Raw genomic sequence first — 25,424 nt, 5'->3', positions numbered from 1 at the left:
AACAATCCTATTGGATCAAGGTCCTACACTTATGATTTCATTTAACCTTAATTACTTCTTTAAAGATCTTATCTTCAAAAACAGTCACATTGGGAGTTAGGGCTACAGTCTATGCATTTTGGGGGGATACATTTCAGTCTCTAACAACTGGTGAATGGGTACATTGTGGTATTTCCATACTGTGGAATACTACTCAGCAATTAAAAGATATGAAACATTAACACAGGTAACATCATGGATAAACTAAAAAAAACTATGCTGCATAAAGGATGTCAAACACATTAATTCTATTAATACGAAGTTGTCAAAAGTGTGCAAAAACCCTATAGTACAGAACGCGGATTAATGGTTGCCAGGGGCCGTGGATTGTGGGATGGGATCGACAGCAGAAGGGCACAAGGAAGTTTTGTAGGGGTATGAACTGTTCTCTATCTTGATTATAAAGGTAGGGGTTACATGACTGTGTTAGCAAAAATTGGTCACACTGTACACTTAGAGTGGTTGAATTTTATTGAATATAAATAATACTTCAATTTAAAGGAAAAAAAAAGAATAAACTTGGTAGAGCCAGTATGGACCTGGATTTAGTCCCAACTTTCCTATCTAGTAGCTGAATAACCTAGGACAAATCATCTTCTTTGGGCCTCAGTTTGTCCATCTGGAAATGTGTATTATGATAGTTGCTTTGGAAATTAGAATAGACATGTTGAGCATTTAGCATATGGTGCCTGGAGCATGACGAATCATCAGTAGGTTATTATATTTTACTTCATGGTATTTCTTCTTTTTTATAAAGTATGTCCAATAACACTAGTATTATTTATGCTTGTCAGTTATTAGTGTTACTTTCTAGGCTTGCAAATGGAATGGAAAGATTTTTCTGAGAAAAATGTGTAAGAGTCAAGGAGAGAAGGGTAGGAAGAAGGGATTTTAAATCATTCAAATACTTTATGTGAATGTAGCAGATGAAAATGTATCCCATCCCTTAAAGCATCATTTTTACTTGCTAAATTCATATTGTTTATAGAGAAATTGATCTTTCAAATTATAGTTTGTTAGATTTGAGAATTACTGGCCTAAAACTATGTTACCTACCATTATAAACAAAGATAGAAGGGGAACATTTATAAGATAAATTCCATCATCCCTGCTCTTTGGAAAATTACAATCTAATTAGGGAAAAGGGGACATTCTTTCACTAACTTTAAGATCGTAACTCATCTTTGGTGGGATTTTTAGCATGACTAATACTTAGATGGAAGCTGAAAAGGGACCGTTTGATGTTTGAACAGGATTTAATTTTGCATACTGAAGTGGTATTCAAAAAACAAGTTTGCAGGGTGTTTTTAAGAAAGTGATTTTATTGCCAAGCAAGAAATTAACAATTGGTTTCTGCAGTTGACTTTTTTTACTAGTCATGACAGATATTTCCAAGTCAGTTAATAAAATGTTGTACAAAGTTCTTTGTATCTTGTTCATCTGTTTTTCATCAATACGGCATCCCAGGGATTCTGCTTCAGTTCCTGGAAATAGTGCACCCTCTCCTGATCCATCGCTTTCTCCCCATCACTTGTCTTTGAGCCTCTATAGTAGAACCTGTATATAATGTTATTTTGCTTAGAGAAACTTCAAATTTGGATGAATCCTTGTAGTTGAATAATTATTCTAGATTTTTAAGTCAGATCATAACATGCCCTTAGGGAAATCATGTATGAGTGCAGCCATTATAAACCAAGTGCAGGCCAAGTCATAAGGAATAACAGATGATGCCTTTACAATGTTGCCTCATATGACCAACAAAGCACCATACCATCAACACGAGAGTGACATTCACAATGAAATAGTCATTGATCGTGTAAACATTTTTAGAATAACTCTAGCATTTTGACTGCCAACTACGTGTGTGTCTCTGTGCATGTGTGTGTATTGCATACATACATACATATACATACAGGGTGGGGCAAAAGTAGATTTACAACTGTTTGTATGGAAAATAATAATACAAGAATAAACTGTGACTTCTGGTCAAGATGGAGGCATAGGTAAACATGGCTTACATCCTCATATAACCACATCAAAATTACAACTAAATTGTAGAATAGCCATCACTCAGAACTGTCAGAAATCAAGTTGAATGGAAATCTGACAACTACTGAATTAAAGAAACCACATCCATCCAGACTGGTAGGATGGGTATAGACATGGAATGGGCTGGTCCCACACCCACGTGTGGCATATAGAAATTCGAGAGAGATATCTTGGGAGTGAGGAGTCCCAGCCCAACATCAGGCCCCCTAGCTCAGAGTTCCAGTGACAGGAAAATACGTCCCTATAACTTCTGGCTGCAGAAACCAGGGGGTATTGAGTCAGTGGAAGAAGCTTCAGGAGTCCCAAGCAGTTCCTCTTAAAGAACATACACACAGACTTACTCAGACTCACTCCCTCTGAGCTCTAGCACCAGGGTAGCAGCTTGAAAGGCACCAGTGGCATATGGGGAGGAACTGAAGTGTCTGGCATCACGGTGAGAACTGGGAGACAGCTTTCTCCCAGACAAAAAGGTGGGCAGAAGCCATTGTCCCTTTTCTGAGTCCTCTCCCCACAGAACCATAGAGCTAGCAGGCTGGTGCCATATCTGAGACTCCATCAACCAGGCTCAACTACAATGGTACTCAGCCCACACAGAAGGTGTGCCTTGAGTCCCCAGCATAGGTAATAGGGGACGCTGTGCCATTGGACCCTACAGGACACCTACTACATTAGGCTGTGCTACTAAGACAGGGAGCCACAGCTCTACCTAATACATAGAAACAAACACAGGTAGACTGTCAAAGTGAGGAGACAAAGAAACGTGGCCCAAATGAAAGAACAGGACAAAACTCCCCCCCCCAAAAAAAAAAAAAAAGAACTCAACAAAACGGAGATAAGCAATCTCTCAGATGCAGAGTTCAAAACACTGATTATAAGGATGCTCAAAGAACTTAGTGAGGACGTTAGTAGCATTAAAGTGATGCAGTCAGAAACGAAAGATACATTAATTGAAATAAAGTACAATTTACAGGGAAACAACACTAGAGCGGATGAAGCCAAGAATCAAAGCAAATGATTTGGAACATAAGGAAGCAAAAAACAACTAATCAGAACAAGAAGAAGAAAAAAGAATCCAACAAAACAAGGATAGTGTAAGAGGCCTCTTGGACAACTTTAAGCCATCCAAAATTTGCATCGTAGAAGTGCCAGAAGGAGAAGAGAAAGAGCAAGAAATTGGACATCCATTTGAAAAAATAATGAAAGAAAACTTTCCTAATTTGGTGAAGGAAATAGACATGCAAGTCGAGGAAGCACAGAGAGTCCCAAACAAGATGGATGCAAAGAGGCCCACTTCAAGACACATCATAATTAAAAGGCCAAAGGTTAGAGATAAAGAGAGCATTTTAAAAGCAACAAGAGGAAAGAAGTTAGTTACCTACAGGGGAGTTCCATAAGAGTGTCAGCTGATTTCTCAAAAGAAACTTTGCAGGCTAGAAAGGATTGGCAAGAAATACTCAAAGTCATGAAAAACAGGGACCTACAGCCAAGATTGCTCTACCTAGCAAAGATATCATTTAGAATTAAAGTGCAGATAAAGAGCTTCCTGGACAAGGGAAAACTAAAGGAGTTCATCATCACCAAACCATTATTATATGAAATATTAAAGGGACTTATTTAAGAAAAAAGATCAAAACTGAACAATAAAATGGCAAAAAATACATATCTATCAACTAAATCTAAAACACCAACTAAGCAAAGAAGAAGAACAGAGACAGAATCATCGATATGGAGAACATATTGGTGGTTGCCAGACGGGAGGGAGTTTTAGGGGAATGGGTGAAGACGTGAGGAGATTGAGAAGCACAAATAGTTACAGAACAGTCATGGGATGTAAAGTACATTATAGGAAATGGAGTTCCCTAAGAACTTATATGCATGACCCCTGGACATGAACAATGGTGTGGGGATTGCCTGAGTGAGGGTTGCTGGGTAGAGGGAGGCAAAGGGCAAAAAGTTGGGACAACTGTAATAGAATACACTGTTTCACCTACTCACAACAGTAAACCTGCTTTTTGCCCTGTTCATTATATATCCGGTATATTATATTTTTACACTTTTCCAACAAGTATTTGTTATTATTTAAGCCATGACTCAGGATCCCAGGGTGAGATGTACCCAAGTCCCCTTTCACCTCCATGGGAGAAAGATGGGAGGACAGAGGACAGGTGCGGTGCAGCCAGTTCAGATCTTCCCAGGAAACGTGTCTTTTGCCCGGTGGTTGTAGAAGGCCAGCATCCAGGATATGGCACATAGGGGCTTGTACACACACCATTGTCACATGGAGACATCATCCACTTGAGTGGCAGTTGTTTTCTCACAGTGGTGAGAGTGCAGATAGTTCTGCCAGCAGTTCCTGGTCTGACTCTGGTTGGGAAATTGGCTGTCAGCGGGGCAGTCTGGAAGTTCTTGATTTTGGTCTTGATGTCTTCTGCCATGCTGCTGACTCCCGAAGCTCCCCTGAAGCAGCTTGCAGCTCAATGTGACCTTCAGCAAAGATGCCTCCATCTAACTTTTTATATTTATTTTGATACATTGAAAATATCTTTAACTTTTTCAGTTTTGGATTATTCAAGTTTATGATTCAAAGACTACAAAAATGATAACATTTTGGATTTTCTACATTAACGTTATTATCTTTTATCCTAGTGAATCATTCTAAGATATTTGTAATGTTTTGTTCTTTATTGAAGTATAATATACATACCAAACAATGCGCAGACCATAAATATATAGCTTAATGTATTATCACAAATTGAACACAGTCATATACTGGTAACCAGTACTTAGATCAAGACCAAAACATTACCAGTACCCCAGAACCCCATTTAGGCTCCCTTCCGATTATACCCCTAGCCGAGGGTAACCACTACCTTGACTTCTAAAAATTAAATGTAATTTTTATGAGGTCTAAAATTGTTTAATAGATCTGAGATGGTAAGAGAAGTTTATTTGTAATGATGATAATTAATAACCAAGAATTAAAGGCCTTGGAGGAAGTAGACATTATATCTGATATAATTCTATATTAGCATAGAATATATTATATAGTGGAATTAGTCCGTTTTTTCCCCTATGGGATCGTTTTGTGCTGGCTCATTTAAGTTTAGGCAGTCAATATTCTTTCTTGTTTAAAATTCATATTTGTTCCCAGGGGAAAGCACTACTTTTGTACTCCCAAATTTCTCTCCTTGGTGTTCATTTTGTAACCTCTGCTTTAGGGAAGAGTTTGACTCTCATTAGTATTGTTCACAAATGGCCCTCACATGAGCAAATTTTTAATCACCAGCAGAGTTGGCCTACATTCTAAAGGCCATCAAGGCATATATTCCTTCCTCCCTTGATTGCATACTCAGCTAGCAATCCATATTTATTGAATACCCATTTGATACAGAGCATTCTGCCAGGTTCATTAGATGACATTAAAAGGAATAGAAGATATTGACGTTGCTCTCTAGGAATTTAACAGGATAGTGAGGTGGTTAAAAGTGCGGAATCTGGAACCAGAGTGCTCAGGCTTATAGTCCAACTTCACCTCTTCTAGCTGTGTGATTTTAGGTGAGATACTTAATTCTGTGTCCCATTTTCCTCATTTGAGGAAAGAGTCTAAGAATATTTACGTCATAAATGTGTGGGGTATATTCATGATATTAATACGTGTCCAGCATGTTGAACTGTTCCTGGCACATAAGAACCTCATTAAGTTTTAGCTGCTATAATAGTAATCACTATAGAGAACATACATAAAATACTGAAATTAGAACCAAGGTGGCACATAATTAAATTCCACAATAAATGAAGAAAGTGAATTGAAGCATCTGAGATTACTAAGTTGGCTGCCAATTCCATATGCCATCTTCCTTCTGTGACATCAGTCCCCGGGCTGACATGAACCAATTTACTGTCCTTGATTAGAATGGAAAAAGAGAAGAATCTATAAAAATCATGAACTATTTAAGGAAGCTTTGATTAAAACTCCCCAGTATGTCTTTCCCAACTCTTCCCTACCTCCGAGCCTGTCTGAATCTATTCACTTCGTGTTTTCCATTACCGAATATTTAGCAGATGGAGACTTGAGTAAACAGCATTCTCATTTATCCTTCAGGGGTGTTAAGGTCTGATGAGTCATTTGTACCTTAGTATTGTAATCAGATTCTTTTTTTTATTGAGTATCTGGCCAGAAATCAGATAAAATGAAAGAATGGGAATTTGTTGTTTGAGAGAGAAATGAGTAATTTTGAAATATAGATTGTTTTATTTTTTTCTCCAAATAGAGGTTTTGCAGTCAGGGTGTAGGGCAGCATGACATATTGGGGATGGGGGAAGAGGCAGAGCAATAAGTGGTAGGATGTCAAAATTTATTTAATCTCTTTTTGAATGTTATCTGTTATTATCAATTCACTCCTATTACTATAAATGAAGTAGGCTTTTGGAGACGCCAAGTTAGGAAACTAGCTACCATTTATTATTTCCTGTGGGAAGATGAATTCCAGTTTCCAAATAATGAAAAGTGTAAAAGTTTAAAAAATATTTTTGAAATGCATTTCTGTTGTAAGCGATATAAACAGTAATTGCTATGTAAAATCAGGAGAGTTTTTTTTTTTTATTGAGTATTATAGTGATAGGAGGAGTTATGGAGAAAGTAGGGCTTGAATTGGATAATCCTTTTTAATATTTGTGTAATGGGAAAGTGAAGAGGCCAAAGATGTGTAGACAAGTATGAGTATGATATCTGAAAAAAAATGGAAGCTAACAGAGGGTGAGATAGGCTGACTGGTATTTCAACTTTGTAGCTGAAAAGTCTGAATTCTTTTCCTAGGAGGGAAATAGTTTTCTTTAATACTAACTTATACTGCAGATGCAATCCCAAACTATCTTTGTTCTTTCGTTTTAAGGTATTATGCCATTTTATGCTTTAAAAAATTGATTAAATAGAGTTTTCATTTATTTTTACAGTTTCCAATTTGAGAAACTTTCCACTTGGAAAATTATTCTAGATAACAGGATCTCCTAGCCATTTATCATACTACAGTTTAGCTCTATCAGATATTGTAACAATGCATTCTGTGGGCCTTGAGTTTTGAAGAGGAAGATAATCTTCAAAGTACTCTGTTCTCAGCAGGATCAGGGATATACCCAGAACCTTAATCCCTTTCTACTTTTTCAGTTCACTCTCTAGGTGAAAAATATATAGTTTTTCCCTTATCTGTGATAACTGTATGGAAATTATTGGGTTAGCCAAAAAAATTCTTTTAGTATTTTTCTGTAAAAGGTACATTTTTCATTTTCACCAATAACTTTATTGATTTGGATATTTTGAGTATGTCGGCTATCTCCTGCATGGCATAACATTGATTGTTATCAATTAATATCTTGATTTGATCGCTATCAACTTCAACTTGTCTCTCCTGTCCTGGAGCATTGTCCAGTGAGAAATCTTTAGCATCAAACTTTGCAAACCACTCTTTAACGGGTTCAATCAGTCACAGCACCTTCTCTATACACTGCACAAATCTCTTTTTTGTGTTTCAGGTGTGTTTTTACCTTTCTTGAAATAATGAAGCATAATATGCCAAAAATGTTGAATATTTTCTTCCATCTTCAATATTAAAATGGCTACACAAAATCACCAATTTTGAAAAGACTTTTTTTCAACACATGCTATGGCAGCTGTCACAATACAATTTAACAAAATTGTTTCAAGTGACCTTTAAGAGGACTAAGCTCTACTAGAGCCGTTTTACAGAAAAAAACAAAATGAACTTTTTGGCCAACTCAATAAATGGGGAGAGTAAGAGATCTGTCACTGAAAACTTTATAGAAACATTCTGTAAAGCAAGAGTTAATTTTGTGTAAAATGTCTGTACTGTTTTCAGGGGACGAGAGAGAGAGAGAGAGAGAGAGAGAGAGAGAGAGAGAGAGAGAGAGAGAGAGAGAGAGAGAGAGAGGAGAGGGAAGAGAGGTGGGAGGGAGGGGGCGGGGAGAGAGAGAAGAAATTTTCAGAATGACCACATGCTACAGTTTTTAGTTATTTAGAATGAATTTTTTAGGTAATGTCTGATGGGAAATAATACATAGTACAAAGGAAGATTTGTAAGTTAGAAAAAATTTTAAAAGGACTCTATCTATATCTGATACAGATAATGGGCCACAGTGTAAATCTTCATAAGACATGTGAAACTTAAGCACCTATTGTGTCTTTTCAAGTGGCTACTACATCCAGTTGAATCTCTCTTTAATATTGTGATTTAACTTGTGTTTCATAAAGGTTTTTAAAATATAGTATGTTTGCATTCAAGTTAAACAGTATCTCCAGATTAATTCCGAGAATACTTAGAAAAGGTTTGTGTGCATATATATATATTTTTTTATTTCTAAATTTATCATTTTGATACAAATACCCATGGTTTTCTTCTATGTTTACATGCAGCCAGGAGCTATGGGCGGAGACGAGGTAAAAATTTTTTTAATGAGATCTTTTGCTTGCCAAATTGTGAGTAAATATGAGTGTGTATGTTTATATCTGTGTGTGTGTGTGTGTGTGTGTAAAACAATTAATGTATGATATAATGTCCTAGTTTAATTATTTTGGTAAAATAATTCTTATACTTTCATTATATTTGTTTGTGGTTAGTTGGTAATTTGTTCTTTAATCCTAATAAAAACATAGCAAAGACTATTTCTACTGGGAAGTTTTTGTCATATGGTTTATTGTGAAGGATCTTGAGGGAACATGATAGGTAGGTAGATAGATAGATAGATGTATATTTGTACATATACTTTTTTGTCCTGTATCCACTGTGCTCTTTTCCTGCCACTTAGAAGCAGAAGTTAGGTCTTAGAGGGCAATTCTCAATCTTAGTACAGTTGGTTGACTGGTAATGTTTTCTGTGTGTTACTCCCAGAGGCAGATGTACCTTGAAGGTAAATGAAGCTTCAGTTTCAGGAAACCTTACTTTCATGAGCCCCCTCCACGATTTTTATTGTAATGTTTTGTTAAAGAGGGATCCCCAATTTGTATAGGTGGTAGGCCCCGTAGAGCTTGCATTCCCTCCTGGTTAGCCCAAAACAAAATCATATTGCTTTCATTTGCATAATGCTTTAACCTTTCGGAAGTTATTTCCACACTTCACTTGTAATTTGTTTAAATAATTTCAGGAAGTAGATAAGCTTAATGTAGTAGAACGAGTAAGTACAACTTAAAGACCTAAGTTGTAATCATTGCTTTATCACTTAAATCTTGTATCCTCATCTGTAAATTATGAAGTAATTAAACCTGTCTTGATCAGGCTCAGGAGTGTTAGCAAAGTTATAGTATGAAAGATGGGAAAGGAAATAGTATAAACTAAAAGCATTCCAGAAATAGAAGTTGTTTTGTTACTCATTTGTAGAAGCTGGGAGAGATGAAGTAATTTACTTTTACTGTGTGCTCTCAAGTTAAGATCAGAGCGAAATCTGGAACCTTTGTCTTTTGGCTGTTTATTAGTGTTGTTTACCATTCATCAGCTGTCTCTGACTCTATAGTTGAGACCTGAATGGATGATAACATTAAATTCATAGTATTTTATAATTTATTTTACAGTAAATATTTGTTGAATGGATGAATATAATATATATTTGAGTTACCACTGAAATCTTCTTTCATGATGGAATCATACAGTCAGTTTTGTTTTCACCTCATGGTGAAGAAAAACATTTGTACTGTTGATTATTTTTTAACCATGGAAATAAATACCATTTAACATTTTTAACCTAAATTATTTTTAAGTGTAAAGTATAGAAAATAATATTACTATGCATCATTTTGTACCATATTTTTCCCTCAGTTGCCAGAAAAGTGATCACTCTCAGGAAGGAATGGGGAATGGACCATTTTATGTGGGAGATAAACACCATCTGGAGGGTAGATGCTGGGGATTAGCCTTTCCTTTTCATACACAGTGATCAGTCACCAGATCTTCTTAGTATTTTCCTGCTAATTTCCCAGGCTTTGCCCCTTTCTTTCCATTGTATTACTTCATCTTTTTGAAAACATCACGTGTTTTCCTCCTTTTCCATTCAGAATCCCCAATCACCTGGCTTCTCTCTGTTTCACCAGTGTTTTCCTCCATTTCTACTGCCTTACATTCTTCCTGTCTTTCCTGTATGCCCTCACTCCTCAGCTGGAGATAAGGTCTTTGAGGACAGTTGTCTCTTGTGCCTAATACTATGATTATATGTATATTATAGTTAGCACTTACCCGATGCTTAATGATGAGGATTATTTTAAAGTAACACCCCACATCTCTGCAGACCAGAGTTTGACATTATATTTTTACAATTATTTTATTGTAACAAATTACAGTATATTAAATACAAGAATATAAGATCACCTTCTGAAAAAATTACTCTTCCTATTTCCATGTTACCATCTGCATATCTGTTAGTAAGTTTTGATTTAATCGGTTTTGGAAGCCATGATTATCTTTGCATCAAATGCTAAGCTGAACACTGCCTAGATGACTTGATCCCTGCTCTCTGTAAGTCTGTGGTTTGATAGTTGTAGATGAAGGAGATAATGACAGAGAGAGAGAATGAATGAGTGGGGAGGGCATAAGAAAGAGAGTACGAAAAGACTGAATGTTGACTTTCTGTAATGAGAAAAGAACAGGCAGAAAACTTTTTTGTTTCATACTCATATTTGGCTTTCTATTCCCAAAGCCAAAAGAGAAGAAAAATCATCTTCCTTAAATGCAGTGACATAACCACGTGGGATGGGGCAGGTATACCTCAGACCACACCACTTTCACTCTCTGAAATATACTACTCACCTGGGCCAACATGGCATAGTGTAAATTTGATGAGCTGGCAGAATTTTTTCACGCTCATTTCTTTGTGTGATGAGGGATTATATTAAGCCTTGATTTGTTCCCTCCAAACAAAATTTAGAGTTACTGTGAAAAGCATAAAAAGTAAGCTTGCTGATGTATGTTATTTTATTGGACTTACGATTAAGATTTGCTGTAACTCATATTCTATGCATTACATATACAGGGTGGGGCAAAAGTAGATTTACAGTTGTTTATATGGAAAATAATATTACAATGAATAATAAAAAATAAATTCTGTGTTCCATGTACTCACAACTGTAAGCCTACTTTTCACCACCCTGAATATGTTGGTAAATATTTTAGAAATGGAAAGCAAAGGGAATTATCTGTGACAGTTTTGAGATCGGCAAGAATTAGGTCAGTTGAACCTTTCACTTCTCCCTGATGAACCTGAAAAAGCTTCCTAGAATAGGTAGAATTGCAGGAACTCTTTGGATGATGAAAGAGGAGGGGGAAGCAAGGCACTCTAGGTATGTGATTCAGCTTAAGAGAAAGCTTTGAGGTGAGATTGGCGTGACCAGATGCTTGGAATATGTCCCCGAGTGTATGCAGTGGGGGCCAGCCAGAGAGGAGAAGTTGGCAACGAGATGGTCTGTGCTGCCCTTATGAATGGTTTTTAAAACAGAGGGTAAACTCCTAGACACACATATGTCAGGCTTTAGAAAGAGGGTTTCACGATACAAGTAATGAAGACCAGCGAGAACTTGGGCATCAGTAGAAGGCTTAGATGGGGAAACAAGTAACTGAAAGGTAGCTTCTTCAGCAAACCAAGTGCTTCCAGTAGTGTAGTTGAAGCAGTAGTAGGAGGGAAGAATAAGAATCAGATGTGAAAGAATAGGATTTGAAAATGAATATTGATTACATATAAAGTATTTAAATATCCAATTATATTTCCTGATGACACTCATTTTTACTGTAGAAATGTGTTCCGGTAGACAAATGTTGGTTTCCCTTGTGGAATCAAAATAACATCAACGAATTGCGGCATTTTCTTTCAGGAGTATTCTGGTTTTCACAAGCTCTGATATATGTTTTTCTATACAATGGCAGTCCCTGTTTGAAACTAGTCTAACAGGTAGTATCATACAAGATTTTTGCCTCACATTTAGCAGCGCACCTGATTAAAATATATGTTTTGTTTTTCATTGTGCATGAATTTTTATGGACTCTGGGAAACTTTTGTCCATATGTAGACAGGTTGGCTGTGTGGCAGTGCTCTTGATGTTTAACAGAATTTCTTAGTTAAAGAGCAGCAAAGAAAATATAAAAGGTCCTTTTAGACAATGTAAATGAGCAAATGCAAGTAATGATTTGAGTTATTTTACTATTGGAATTACTATTGTGAAATGTATGTCTGTGTATATTTAATCCATAAAAATTTATTGACATTAATGGATAACTTATTTGATAACAAAAGTTCTAAAAATTCAGTAAAACAAACTTGTATACCAAGTTGGAGTTGGGTCTTTCTGCCAAAGGCCGCCCAAGGGAGGAAAGATCAGCTGTATTGGTGAAACCGTGGTACAAACATGCCGTCCTGCTAATTCAGACCTAGTTATATGAACTTTCTTGTGTAAAGGAATGGATGGTTCTAGAGTAAAACATGAACAGCCGAAGAAATTTCTAAGTGCTCATGATTACAATCTCTGAAATGTTATTGTTTATAGTAATAGGAAAATTTGAGCACAGGATATGGTAATGGGAATAAGATCACTAGTTTTTCACCTTTGTAAGAAGTTTTTCTGAGAGGTTCCTAAAGAAATAATGAAGGAGGTGTTCTTGGGGGTTCACCCTAATTTCATTCATTAAATGTTCGTGTGCTTACTCTGGGTCAGATGCTGTGCTAGGCTCTACATGTGTTCTGCCTCCCTACTGAGTATTCACTCTAGTAGGAGAGAGACAATAAATAAATGAAACAAACAGTTTTATACTCAAAAGTTGTGGTAAGTACTAGGCAGGAAAAATGGGAAGTTCCCTCTAACATAGGATGGTTTTCACTGAAGAGATGTTATTTAAACTGAAACTCAAAAATAGAAAGACAGCTATTTTTACATATTTTTTATTATGGAAACATACACAAAAATAGAATAGTTTAATGAACTGCATACCCATCACTTCATCGATTATCAACATTTTTGCCAATCTCGTTTCATATATTCCCTTTATTTTTTCCCTTAGAATATTTAAAAAAAAATTCCAGACCTTATAAGATGACTATTTTAAGAGGCTTGAGGCAAAGTAGTACTGATAAATGCTAAAACATTGATAAACCTTGAAAACATTATGCGAAGTGAAAGAAAACAGTTACAAAAGATTACATATTGTATTATTTCACTTTTTAAAAATGTCCAGAACAGGCAAATCTGCTGAGACAGAAAGTAGAGTGGTGGTTGCCTAGGGCTTGAAAGGGTTTGAGGAAAATGGGGAGTGACTGCTATTGGGTTAAATGGATGAACTGTGTGATATATGAATTATAGTTCAATAAAGCTGTTATTTTTTTTTAAGGGAGGGTGGGACTTTATGAAAGAAAGGGCTTTGTTTGTTTGAGGAAGTTAATAGAGCCCAGAATGGCTAAGCTTGGAAAGAGAGAGGGGAGCGTATATTAAGGTGAGGTTGGAGGAAGGAAGGAAATCTGATCTTGCTGGGCTTTTGGTCCTGGTAAAAATTTTGAACTTGATCCAAGTACAAGAGAAAATCTATGAAAATCTATTTGAAAGGAGGGTCAAGTGATTGGATTTATGTTTCTAAAAGAGCACTCTGGCTACTGTTTGGCCAGAAGTGGGCTGTCTGGTTTAGAATGGTAGTAGTAGTCTAGGCAAGAGATGATGATGTCTTGAGATAGGGTAATAGCAATTGAATTGGAAAGAAGCGAACAGATGGGAGATACAATATGGAGCATAGAATCTACCCTCTTTAATGACATTAGATTGAAGAATTGTGGAAAGTAAATCAAAAGGAAGACCCAAAAATTATGTTGAGGTTCTAGCTTGAGCAAGTAGGTGAATTATGAGGTTACACATTGAATTGGGAATGGGAGAGAATAGGTTTAAGGTGGCTGTCAAGAGTCCACCTTAAAGAGATTCAGTTTGTGATGCCTAAGAGATACCCACATAGCAATACCAAGAAAGATGTATTTTTATCTATTTTTATAGTAGGGTTTTCTGTACCATTTTTGTGTAATAAAAAGAATTCTCTTGTCCCCAGGGATTTGAAAAATCTCATTTAGTTCAAATCTCTCCATATTCATATGAGAATCAGGTAAATGATAGGCTTTGGGCAATGTCACAGATTAAAGCATAGGCTGGAACCTAACTCTTGACCTCTGGGCATTTTTTTTTTTTTAAAGAAGTCATGACTCATAATCCACTTTTTAAATTCCGAAAGTGACTGATTCCTGAGCTACTTGCAAAGCTAAGGTGAGAAGAGTTACGTTTGGAATGGATATACTGGGCCAGAAGTGCCATGTTGCTGTTAGATTGATAGCTCAGGCTTTGATGGGAGCTCAGAAATGAGGTTAGAGCAGCTTTGGCAGTCCAGTGGGCCAGTGGCTTCTGTTTTCCATCAGAAGCTGCAGGAAAAGAAGCCTCCTGGGGAAGAATTATCTTGGACGAGCCTTTCATGCTTAAGTAGTGCTTTGCAGGTTTCTTATTTGGCTATCTTCTTACAAGGAGTCTTTAGCTTTAAGTTGTCTCTGCATTCAGAGAGTATTTTCTTAATTACTGAACCAAAAATTACTTTCTGGTTATTACTTAAAAATAGGTATCAGAAAACCAAACCATTTGGTAGAAAAGAAAGTCATTGGCCAGGTTGTAGCAGTTGAAAAGCTTTTCTCCTGCTTCTGTGAAAATATTGAATATGAATATTTTCTATGGAAGTATAATGAGATTTTAAAGCAGATTTATATACTAGATGCATAAGAATATAATTTTTTGGTAAGTAACGTGCCTTACTCAAAACATTTTGGTCTTGGGGAATGTTTTCATTAAAGAAAAGAAATATGCCCAAGAGATGCTAGTTAGTGAAGCAGGGCCTCTTAATGGGATACAATTTGGGCACAGCCTCTTCAAGTTTCCATTTCTAGTACCACATGTCCAGGAACTAAAACTTTACCAGTTTTCCCAAGGATGATTGGTCTTGGGGGGATAGATTTATGCCAATCAAATGAATGCACAAATACCAACCTCACAAGAGACCACTGGACAAATTGTAATATTACTGTTTTAATTTATTATGGAGATGGATGTAATAGAAATACAATTTCAATGGCTGATTACTTGTCTACTAATTCAAGAGTCACATCTTTACAATAGCAAGGCACTAAATTCATTTATAGAACACTCTTTTAGGAGCTTATAATTAGAGTCTAGGAAAACAGATGGTTTTCAGGCTGTAGAAACATCAAATGAACCATTCTGTCTGTCCCACAGAGGAGTAATCCCACCAGTATGATAAAATCCTTTTATCTCCTGTTGGTTGGCGCTGGGTAAACACTACAAGTTTATTTCTTTTAAATGCCTCCTGCAAACTAACTTTTTGTTCCATCAGCACCATAGGCAGTGATGTTACAGTAAGACTGACTAGATTATAGATCTTACATTTTATTCCTGAGGATGCACTACCTTTAACTTAATTGAATTTGAATGTTTTAAGTGGCTGCCTGCTATAGACAGACAATCTCCGTTTCCATGGTTCTTATATTTGAGCACATGACTCACTGGGGAAATTTGTTGAAAGTGCAAATTTTCAAGTTTGACCTCCACAGATTCAGATTAAGTAGATCTGGGAATTGGACTCTGATATATACATTCTTAGTTCTTACCCACAGTTAGAGAAACATCATGTATGCGTGACTTCTTAGCAGTTTCATTTCAAAGGGCCACTTTATTACTAAAGTCTGTTGTACTCTAAATACTAATAATAAAACAGAGATTTGGTTTTGAAACCTTGGAAAGTTTAAGTATCCATAACCAATTGTTAAAACAGTCCAAATTTTTACCATTAATTATTGCTTGTATTTCCTTTATCAACACACTCTGGGGAAGATGTGGTCATGTTGGCCATGCAAAAAGCAAGTTCTCATTGTTCCCAAATGTCTTGAACATTTACTTCCCTTTCTTCACTACCCTGGTTTAAGACTTCCTCATCTCTCATCTGGACAGTCACAGATTTCTTCAGACTTGCCCTCCCTCCCCCCCTTCCTGGGTGTAAACTGCTGGTGGAGGTGTAACAATTGTAGGATTTGGGATAGAGAAAATAACATGGTCAGAAGCATCTTAGAGAATTCATTGTGACAGGATGGAAGATGGATTAGATCGGAGAATCAGAGTCTAGTATAAAAAGAAGAAAAGGCTAGTATTAGAAAGAAATATTAAATTTGAAAAATGGGGGTATTTCCTATTTCTTTTGTAATAGGGAATCTAAAGCTTGAACAAATAGAATAGAAAAGGTCTTTATTATCTAGGGTGTGGTTCCATCTCTGGCCATTGTCCCAGCATGTGTTGTGTTCCAGCATATACTTACAGCACCATGTCTTTGTACATGCTGTTTTCTTTTCCTGGATGCTGCTTCATTTTAACATTTATTGGGTACCTTTTACTGTGGTAAACAAGATTAAATGGGTCCTTTTCCTAATAGAGCTTACAATTTGATGGGTTTGGGGAATGAGATACCAAATAGAAACCTATACACTAGTTTAATGGTGATTGGGGAAAGTGTTAAGAAAAGTGCTGTGAGTAGATAGAAAAGGGGCCCTAACCTAATCTAGAAGATCTGGACAGTTCCACCTGAGGAAATGATTTTTCAGTTGAGACTTGAAGAATTGGTAGGAAGTAACTAGAAAATCAGGGAGTTGAGAAGCGGGTGTTTGCTTTGGTTAGGGGCTACAGCTTGTCCTTAGGGCCTGAGCCAAAGAAGAATAATCAAGAAATTTAAAGGTCTGTCTGTCTGATAGGAGGTTAGTGAACCAGAGGGAGAGGCAGCAACTGTAATGTAAGAGAGGTAGGCAGAGGCCTTACCATTAAGGGATGTATTTGCACTTTACCCAGAGAGCAATAGGAAGTTGCTGAGGGGTTTTTAAGGGGAGGGGTGAAGACTGTAGTAACATGTTCAGATTAATATTTGAAAATGATGACTTTGGCTATTTGTGGAGAAAGCATTGTAGGGTACAGAATAGAAATCTGTATTCTAAATAAGCTATTATGTAGACTCAAACTGTTAGTTCAGGGGAGAGATGATGGTGATCTGGACCAGGCTGTTAGGATCAAATCGACTGGGCTGAACAATTGTTTTATAGCTTTAATTGGTAGGACATAGTGAGAGATGGATTAGAACTGGAGTTGGAAAGAAATAGAGACATTAAGGATAACTCCTAGATTTTGTGGATTGAATTGGATATGGATAATAGTCATTTTTATTGAGAGTAGCACGTTTGAAGGGAAAGATCAAAACTTTCTCTGTGGATTCTTGTTCTTTACCTTAGATACTCCTACTTCCACAAGATTCTGCTCAAAATTACCTGCCTCTAAAATCACACGAAAGGTCTTTTTGCCCCCATCTCCCAGAGGGGCAGTAAATCGTGCTTTCGTATCCTTTGGTAAAGTCTTCCCTTAGTACTTTTCCCTCTATTTAGTAATTGTGTACTTGCCGATCTCTTACCAGTCTTGATTTCTTTTTAAGGGACTTCCAAATAATGATCCTATTTGTTTGGTGTTTGTGAAATGTGGATAAATATTTCTAAAAGTGTTTTCCACTGAGTTATATACATTAAAGATTCCTTTATCTTAAATCCAAGTAATGCTGGATTAATTTATTTTACCGTGGAACTTTTCCCAGCCTTTTGTATTCTAATGTCATTATTAATCTATGGGAAAGACATAAGGTGTACAGTATTTTCCAATATTATTTAGTTTTCTCCCCTCCCACCAGCTCTTGTTTTCTGAGCATCTCATGTTACTAGTGTTGAGGGTGGGGGGTGGGGATAGGTACATTCTGTGAGAAATGCTCATTGGGGTGTGTTGCTGTCACCGAGTACATACATAATTCACCAAGTGTGGATTGCATGAAAAGCAAAGCTGGCACCGTGGGAGAACATCTCTGGATGTCTTTGGGAAGCTCATTTTGCCTATTGTTGCTGCAGATCTCCTTTCCCCCCAATAATCAAAACAGACATCAAGGGATGAGAATTTACTGTCTATCGTTTGTTCCTATCAGGCTAAAAACACTAGGTGACATGAGGTGACAAATTCTGGTTCTTTGTAGCTAAGCTGGGAATAGCTCAAAAAAAATTATTTGGTCTTTTTATTTATTAACTCCCAATATCAAAACAGTGCCTTTCTTATACCACCTGGGTTCATAAAATAAACAGAGTTATATTAGTAACTATTTTTTGTAAAATAAATAAATGTCCAGTATTTTTCTAAGGCTATTTATATTCTCTTTCAGAGAGTTGGCTATAGTGACGCAGAATCCAGGTTTCAGGGAAATAAAGACAGGATAGGCTAAATGGGGAAGATACTGTTCTTTTTTTTTTTTTGAAGAATGTATGAATTTGTTTTAGAGGGGAATTTTTCTGTTTTTTTTCAAAAGTTAGAGCACTCAAGACAGTTTGTTTTTAGAGCAGAACCTAGTGGAAAGTTTTACCAGGAACTCACTGGCTCAAACAGGAAATATATTTGTTTTTAAACTTAGGTTTTATTTTGTAATGCCAGATGGCATTATCATGTTTCATTTATTAACAGACTCTAATTGCTAGTATCATTCTTGTGGTCATGTGGAATGGATAGGTACCTTTACTCCATACACTTTTTTTGGCAGTAGAGTTAACAATGTGTAATTTTTTGAGTGATATAAAATATGGCCTACATTATTAGTAGGGTAAAAAAGTCATAACCATATTGCATCCCTTCTCCTGCATCTTAGCTTACATGTTTTCATTTGCCTGCCCTACCTTTTATTATTGCAGATGTTTATTTTCAAATTGGAGTAGCTTGGAATGGCAAGGATAACTTGATCATCTTTATTCCAGCTCTCAGGGAAGTTATCAGCCTCTGCCATCAGTTTAATATTACCTCTGTTATCAGGGCCCATCTTTAGAACTGAACCTTTGAGGTCACCATAAAGAGCAAATAAAAATCTGTGAATAAAGATGACTTTTTCATTTATTTAAAGAAATGCCTGGGGAAAGGATAAATAACTGCTGAGTACTCTTAGCATCAGTGATAAGGACTGTCTGATATTTTAGCAGTGAAAACAGCTGCAATATTTGATGCTTCTTCTTTAGTATCAATTCAGTCATGTCTGTGTTTTACATACCTTTACACAAAAATGATGGTATAAACTCGTCTAGACCTGTGGGAATCTGCTGTTGATTATTCTATTGAAAAAAAATCAGGGTTTAGGATTTGTTTTTTTGGTATGCTTTACTTTGCCCTTTGTCTCCTGATAAAAATATTTGTTGTCCAGGAAAATAATTTTAACTGTGCAAACTTTCATGTTTGTTTCAGGTCGGTCTTCTCTTTTTCCCTTTGAAGATGCCTTCCTGGATGACAGTCATGGTGATCAGTCCTTGTCATCTGGCTTAAGTTCTCCCACTCGCTGTCAAAATGGGGAACGAGTAGAACGCTATTCTAGAAAGGTGTTTGTTGGAGGCCTTCCTCCTGATATCGATGAAGGTAATATGCGTTCATTAATGACTTTATGAAGGCCAGGTTTGTTCTTTGAGTGTTCTGAGCCTGCCTCTCTTCTCCAAAGCAGCTTAAGGACATTCATGTCTTAGAGAATTAGGAATGAGAATATTCAGTAGATAGAGCCGTAAGAGATTATGTACTTCAGGCCTGCTGTTAATATGTGTTTATAAATAGCAGTTTCCCAACAGTGTCCCATTTCCTAGTTATTAATTTTGGGATAAATTTTAAAATAATGAGAACTAACTTTTATGAAACTTACTATAATGTAAGCCCATTATTGTGTGAGGTGCTTCACGTTACAGTACCTCATTTAATCCCCATAGCTCTCCTATAAGTCATATCCTATGAACTCCAGTTTATAGATGAGGAAGCAGAGGAACAGAGAGAAACAACCTGTCCAGGGTTATGTAGCGGTGGTGCCACTGGAAGTCAAAATCATTCTGATTCCAGAGCTTTTGCTCATGTCCGTCACACCTTACCATCTCATGTTTTAATATAAATGCCTATTAATGAGGAACCCCCGCTTGTCTTTATAAGAATGAAGACCCCGACTGGTGTGGCTCAGTGGGTTGGGTGTTGTCCCACAAACCAAAAGGTTACCCATTCAGTTCCCAGTCAGGGTACCTGCCTGGGTTACAGGCTAGGTCCCAGGCTGGGGGTATGTGCAAGGCAACCAATCTGATCTGATTGATGTTTCTCTCCCTCCAAAAATAAATAAAATTTTTTAAAAGTTTTAAAAGAATGAAGACTAATTAGAAATTTTTAAATAATGTTTCTGAGATACTACCAATCCAAAAGTTATTTTTTTTCTCTTATGCCTAAAACCAGTTAGCACATAGTAGGTTGTCAATAAATATTTGTTAAATGGCTAAATGAAACATAATTGTGACTGTTAATTTAAGGGGAAAAACAACAACTCTGGTCCTAGGCCTTAGATCTGCTATAAAATGTTTTTAAAAAACTATTTTGCTAGCATTATTCTAGCTATGACATTTCCATAATTTATCATAATTTCTTTTTTTGTGATGAGAGAATAGTCTCTAAAAATAGTTTTATTTTTGATTTACCAATTTATTTTAAATTATTCTTTTATTAATGTTAATTTCATCTATTGATTGGATTTTTCTTTAAGACAAAGTTTTGATCAAGGCTGAGAGAGTGGCAACTTAAACCTGGGTAGTAGCTAAGTTATAACCTCCTGCTTTGAGTGAAAAGTCAGAAGGAAAAGATAAACTTATTGAGATATAACTTTTGAAACATTTTCTTTATAGGATATGTAATAGGTATGTATGAAAGAAATCAGTGACTTCTGACTTTTTCTTATCATCAAATAGAATTACTTACTTATTTCCCCTACTCACCAAAGGAATCATAATTATTTCTAAAACAATCTTACAGATTAATATTCTTAGATTAGTAATAATAATCTAAAGGTAGCAGTCTTAGAGATTTTAGAGATTATTTTACACAAGTGAAAGCATATTTTAAATATTCTTTGTACTTTTGCCTTTTTCCTAAAAACAGAGAACATGCCTATTTTTAGAATCTCCTTTTTCCTTGACAGGGAGGTCACCTTAGCTAACGTCAGATTTTTTTTCTTCCATATTCTTTATATCAAGTGTATTGGCAGTGAAGGGAAATGAATTATAGTTAGAAACACATTCTGCATGGGTGAAGAATAACCAAATGTGCCCTTCTAACGACTGGTATTTGACTTAGTAGGTTTACCTTTCTGTAAAACTGCTTTACAAAATTGCTCTCAAAACATTTTTTTAATATAAAAGTACATGTTTTATACCATTCTGTTTGCAGTGATTTTTTTTTCTCTCTTGCTAAGATTCCTTCTGTGTTTTGTAGATGAGATCACTGCCAGCTTTCGGAGGTTTGGACCGCTCGTTGTAGACTGGCCTCACAAAGCTGAAAGCAAGTCGTATTTTCCTCCTAAAGGTAATGTACTTAAAATGCCTCCACTGCCTGCCTGTTGGAGAGCTGGCTTGATAGTTCAGTAAAAGGCAGCCTTTTAACTCTTGAAATAGCTGTTGATTTTTCCCCCCAGTTAGGAAAACATTTAATGTTGGTCATCTTTTTGTGTCCTAACTGTTTTTGGGTTGCTCCCCCCCGCTTTTTTTTTTTTTTTTTTTGCTTGGAGACTGTTCCCCCAGGAGCACACTGATTGTTTCACAGCATTTATTTTATTGACAGTGAGATCCTGTGAGTCTGTTGTGAATGAGCCTTGTGCTGACCTTTCATTCGTTGAAAGATTCTAGGGTTTTAAAAAATGTTAGTTATGGTAAAGGGAAAAATTATTTAGAGTCATATTTTATAGATCTTATAAACTGCAAACTTGGAAAACCTAGTCACTGAAGAATGACATTATACAAAGTTACCTTTATTCTGTCTATTAAACAACTTAGTTTGTTGATGGGTGGAGAGCAAAGTAGCAAAGAACTCTTCACATAACCTTGCTTCCCTTATTTTTGGTAGCTTGTTTTTTTTATTATTTATGAGAACATAAAGCTATATTAGGTTGTTCATAGTTTGTCATATTTGTAGAATCTAGCAATCTTTTCTGGTGATATTAACTCTAGGTATGTATCTAGATGTTTATTAAGGAGTATTTGGGTTAGAGAGGAAGTTTTCTTCTTATATTATGTTCTATATGTACATTTCAAGGATGCCTTTCATCTCTAAGGAATTGGTCTTGGTATGTGTTATTGTATAACATTATCCACCATTAAAAGATGGAGTCAAAATACTTGTCCTTCCTGTGCCTTTTACAAGAAATCAAATGATAGTTTAACCTAGGAAAGGCCAGTGGCTTCCTTTTGTTTGGTTTCTTTGTTGCCTGTACTTCTCCCCACTCTCTTTATAGCCTATGAAAATGTTATTTACTAAAGAGGTCTGTTTGTTTGCTTTTAACATACTTCTGTTAATTCTCTCCAAGAATTTTTAAAGATAAAAAATTAGGTTTTATATTAATCAGAAAAGATAAAAATCATCATGCTGATTATTTCATTGAAGGAATGTGTCTCACTACCTCATGGTGCATATATGACACTATGTAAAGACACGTATTGAAAAATATCTTTAGGCCCTGACTTGTGTGGCTCAGTGGGTTGGCCATAATTCCACAAACAAGGTGTTGCTAGTTCCATTTCCCGTCAGGGCACCTGTCTGGGGTGCAGGTCTGGGTCCCTAGTTGGGAGCATGCAGGAGGCAGCCATTCAGTCTTTCTCACATTGACATTTCTCTTTCTCTCTACCCCCTTTCCTCTCTCTCTAAAAATGGATAAATAAAATCTTTTAAAAAAAAAGTTTAAAAATATTTTTAAGAGTGTTCACCTGAAACCTATATAATTTTATTAACCAATGTCACCCCAATAAATTCAATTTGAAAAAAAACAAACAAACAGTCATGGCAGTGCCAGCTCCTGCCCGAGCAGTGAACTGCTTGCCGGCCCCACAGGAATGCTAGGCAACTTACCCAGGCCTTGGCGGTGGGCCTCAACTGGAGGAGAAAGATTCTGGAAAAGTTGTCTCTGAAATAAATTTCTGTTAGTGAAAAAAAAGAGTACTAATAATTCATTGAATCAGAGTAGTAGTATTTCAGTGAGTGAGTGAGTGAGTTCACCACACTGTACTGCATATAATATACTCCGTAAAGTCACATGTATAAAAAGATATTCCTAAGAGTACTATTTGCACATGCAAATCATGACAGTGTTATTTCAATGAAAGAATGAGTTTACCACAATGTGGTTCATTCATGTAAAATGACAACTATAAAAGATATTTCTAAGAGTGCCAGTTAAAATAAAATTATGAAGTATAAAAATAATTCCAGGACCAAAGGTGTCAGATGATCATAAAAAGTAAAAATGAAGATAAATATATATGTGATCAGTTATCACTATATATATTCTATTAAATATTATTCTGATATCTCTTTATGAATATATACACTTACATGAAATTTTAAATTTTATGTAAATGAGATCACACTATACATGTTGTTTAATAACTTGGATTTTCTCCTAGCAATGTCAACACCTTTCTGTAAGAAACACATACTATTGTTAATAACCTTATTTTATTTAATCAGTTCTACTGATGATGGACATTTAAGTTGCTTCCAGTTGTTTCCACTGATGGGTGATGCTTCGGTGAATATCCTTATGCCTTCATCTTTTTGTTCTTTTCATATTAAGATTATCTGTTAGGGTGAATTTTCAAAAGTGAGGTATATGTTTATACATATTGCCAAGCTGCTCTTAAGAAAGAATATACACACTTATATTCCCATTAATAGTACCTGGTTTGCAAAACTCAGTTTTATTGAGGATCTGGGAATATGGCCTTTTTCAATCTTTGCCAATCCAATGGTTAAAAGACCATCTTTTTTTCGGCATTTTTTAATTGGCCATTTGAATTTATTTTGCTTTTTTACGTTGCGATCTCATTTCTGTCTGGAATTCATAATGGAGTAAGGCACAGGAAAGGATCCAGCTTTATTTTTCCAGTGATCATACCAGTCACCTTTTTTTTCCTCATCAATTTGAATCATTAAAATTAAGTTTTGGTTGAAAGGTCACCTTTTCTCTTTCTCAGTGGAATGTACAAGTTTCTCTGGACCTGCTCTGTGCAGTGGGATGGCCACTAGCCACATGGAGCTAATGAGTACTTCAAATGTGATTAATTTAAATTGAGATATGCTATTAATTGTGAAATACACACTGATTTTAAAGACTTAGCTTTAAAAAATGTTAAAAACTCTCTTATTTTGTTTACATGTTAAAATGATAAGTTTTAGATATATTGGATTAAATAAAATATATTAAGGTTAATCTCACCTATTTCTTTTTACCTTTTTAAATGTAGATACTGGAAAATTATCAGTTACCTATGTGATTGGACAGCACTCCTCCAGAACAGGGATCAGCAAACTACCTGTTTTGTTTGTTTGTTTTTAAAGATTTTGTTTGTTTACTTTTCGAGAAAGGGGAAGGGAGGGAGAAAGAGGAAAAGAAATATCAATGTGCTAGAGATACATCTATTGGTTACCTCTCTCACACCACCAACTGGGGACCTGGCCCACAACCCTGGCCTGCACCCTGAATGGGAATCGAACCAGTGACCTCTCAGTTCACAGGCCAGCACTCAGTCCACTGAGACACACCAGCCAGGGCAAACTACCTGTTTCTGGAATGGTCCGCAAACTAAGGGTGGTGTTTATATTTTTAAGGACTGTAAAAACGCATGCATGAAGAATATGTAACAGACTATATATGATCTTTAAAATTCCTTTGCAGAATGTCTGTTCACTCCTCTAAGATAGCCCAGAGAATAACTCAACTTAGCCTCTAAGATGTCCAGTGACAAAGGAGGTAGTTTATTTCAGAGGAAGTCTATATATTTGCAAAACTAACTAATTATTAAATCTTGTTCTTCTCGTGAGTTAAACGCTCCCCTGCAATCTTTATCCATTGGTCAATTATATCCTATAAACGGAATAAGTCACCATTGTGACATCTATCTCATGGTACTTAAGACTATCAGATTAAGGGTTCTTTTCTCTGAGTTAAATATTTTCACTTCTCTTAGTCATACCTTATACCTAATGATTTCTGGACCACCAGTCTTCTTGTCTAATATAGATATATCACTTTTACAATAGTCTGCTTAAATTTGTTATTAAAAATTGAAGAGAGAATATTTGGGTTGGTCCAAGAAGTACAGAATTTCTCAGCTCTATAAACTCCATGTTTTTTGGTTCCACTCCTATATAA

At 36.0% G+C, this 25,424-nt stretch overlaps 1 protein-coding gene across 7 annotated transcripts in view; it reads left to right on the top strand.

Moving 5' to 3' along the window:
- CPEB3 (cytoplasmic polyadenylation element binding protein 3) overlaps positions 1-25,424 on the top strand; it is a 172,268-nt gene that overhangs the window by 80,732 nt on the left and 66,112 nt on the right. For 5 of the 7 annotated variants that reach the window (XM_054572852.1, XM_054572854.1, XM_054572856.1 and 2 more), the window contains exons 5-7: positions 8,516-8,539; positions 19,457-19,624; positions 21,497-21,586. In XM_054572852.1, the coding sequence (XP_054428827.1) occupies positions 8,516-8,539; positions 19,457-19,624; positions 21,497-21,586 (282 nt within the window). The remainder of the gene's footprint in view (positions 1-8,515; positions 8,540-19,456; positions 19,625-21,496; positions 21,587-25,424) is intronic. The other 2 variants (XM_054572857.1, XM_054572855.1) reach the window with 1 other exon arrangement.

The sequence above is a fragment of the Pteronotus mesoamericanus genome, unplaced genomic scaffold (genome assembly GCF_021234165.1).
Source record: "Pteronotus mesoamericanus isolate MK-2021 breed Mesoamerican mustached bat unplaced genomic scaffold, CSHL_Meso_final contig_24, whole genome shotgun sequence".
Taxonomy (NCBI): domain Eukaryota; kingdom Metazoa; phylum Chordata; class Mammalia; order Chiroptera; family Mormoopidae; genus Pteronotus; species Pteronotus mesoamericanus.
The sequence above is the reverse complement of the archived record's forward strand: the minus strand, read 5'-3'. Positions and strand labels throughout refer to the sequence as shown.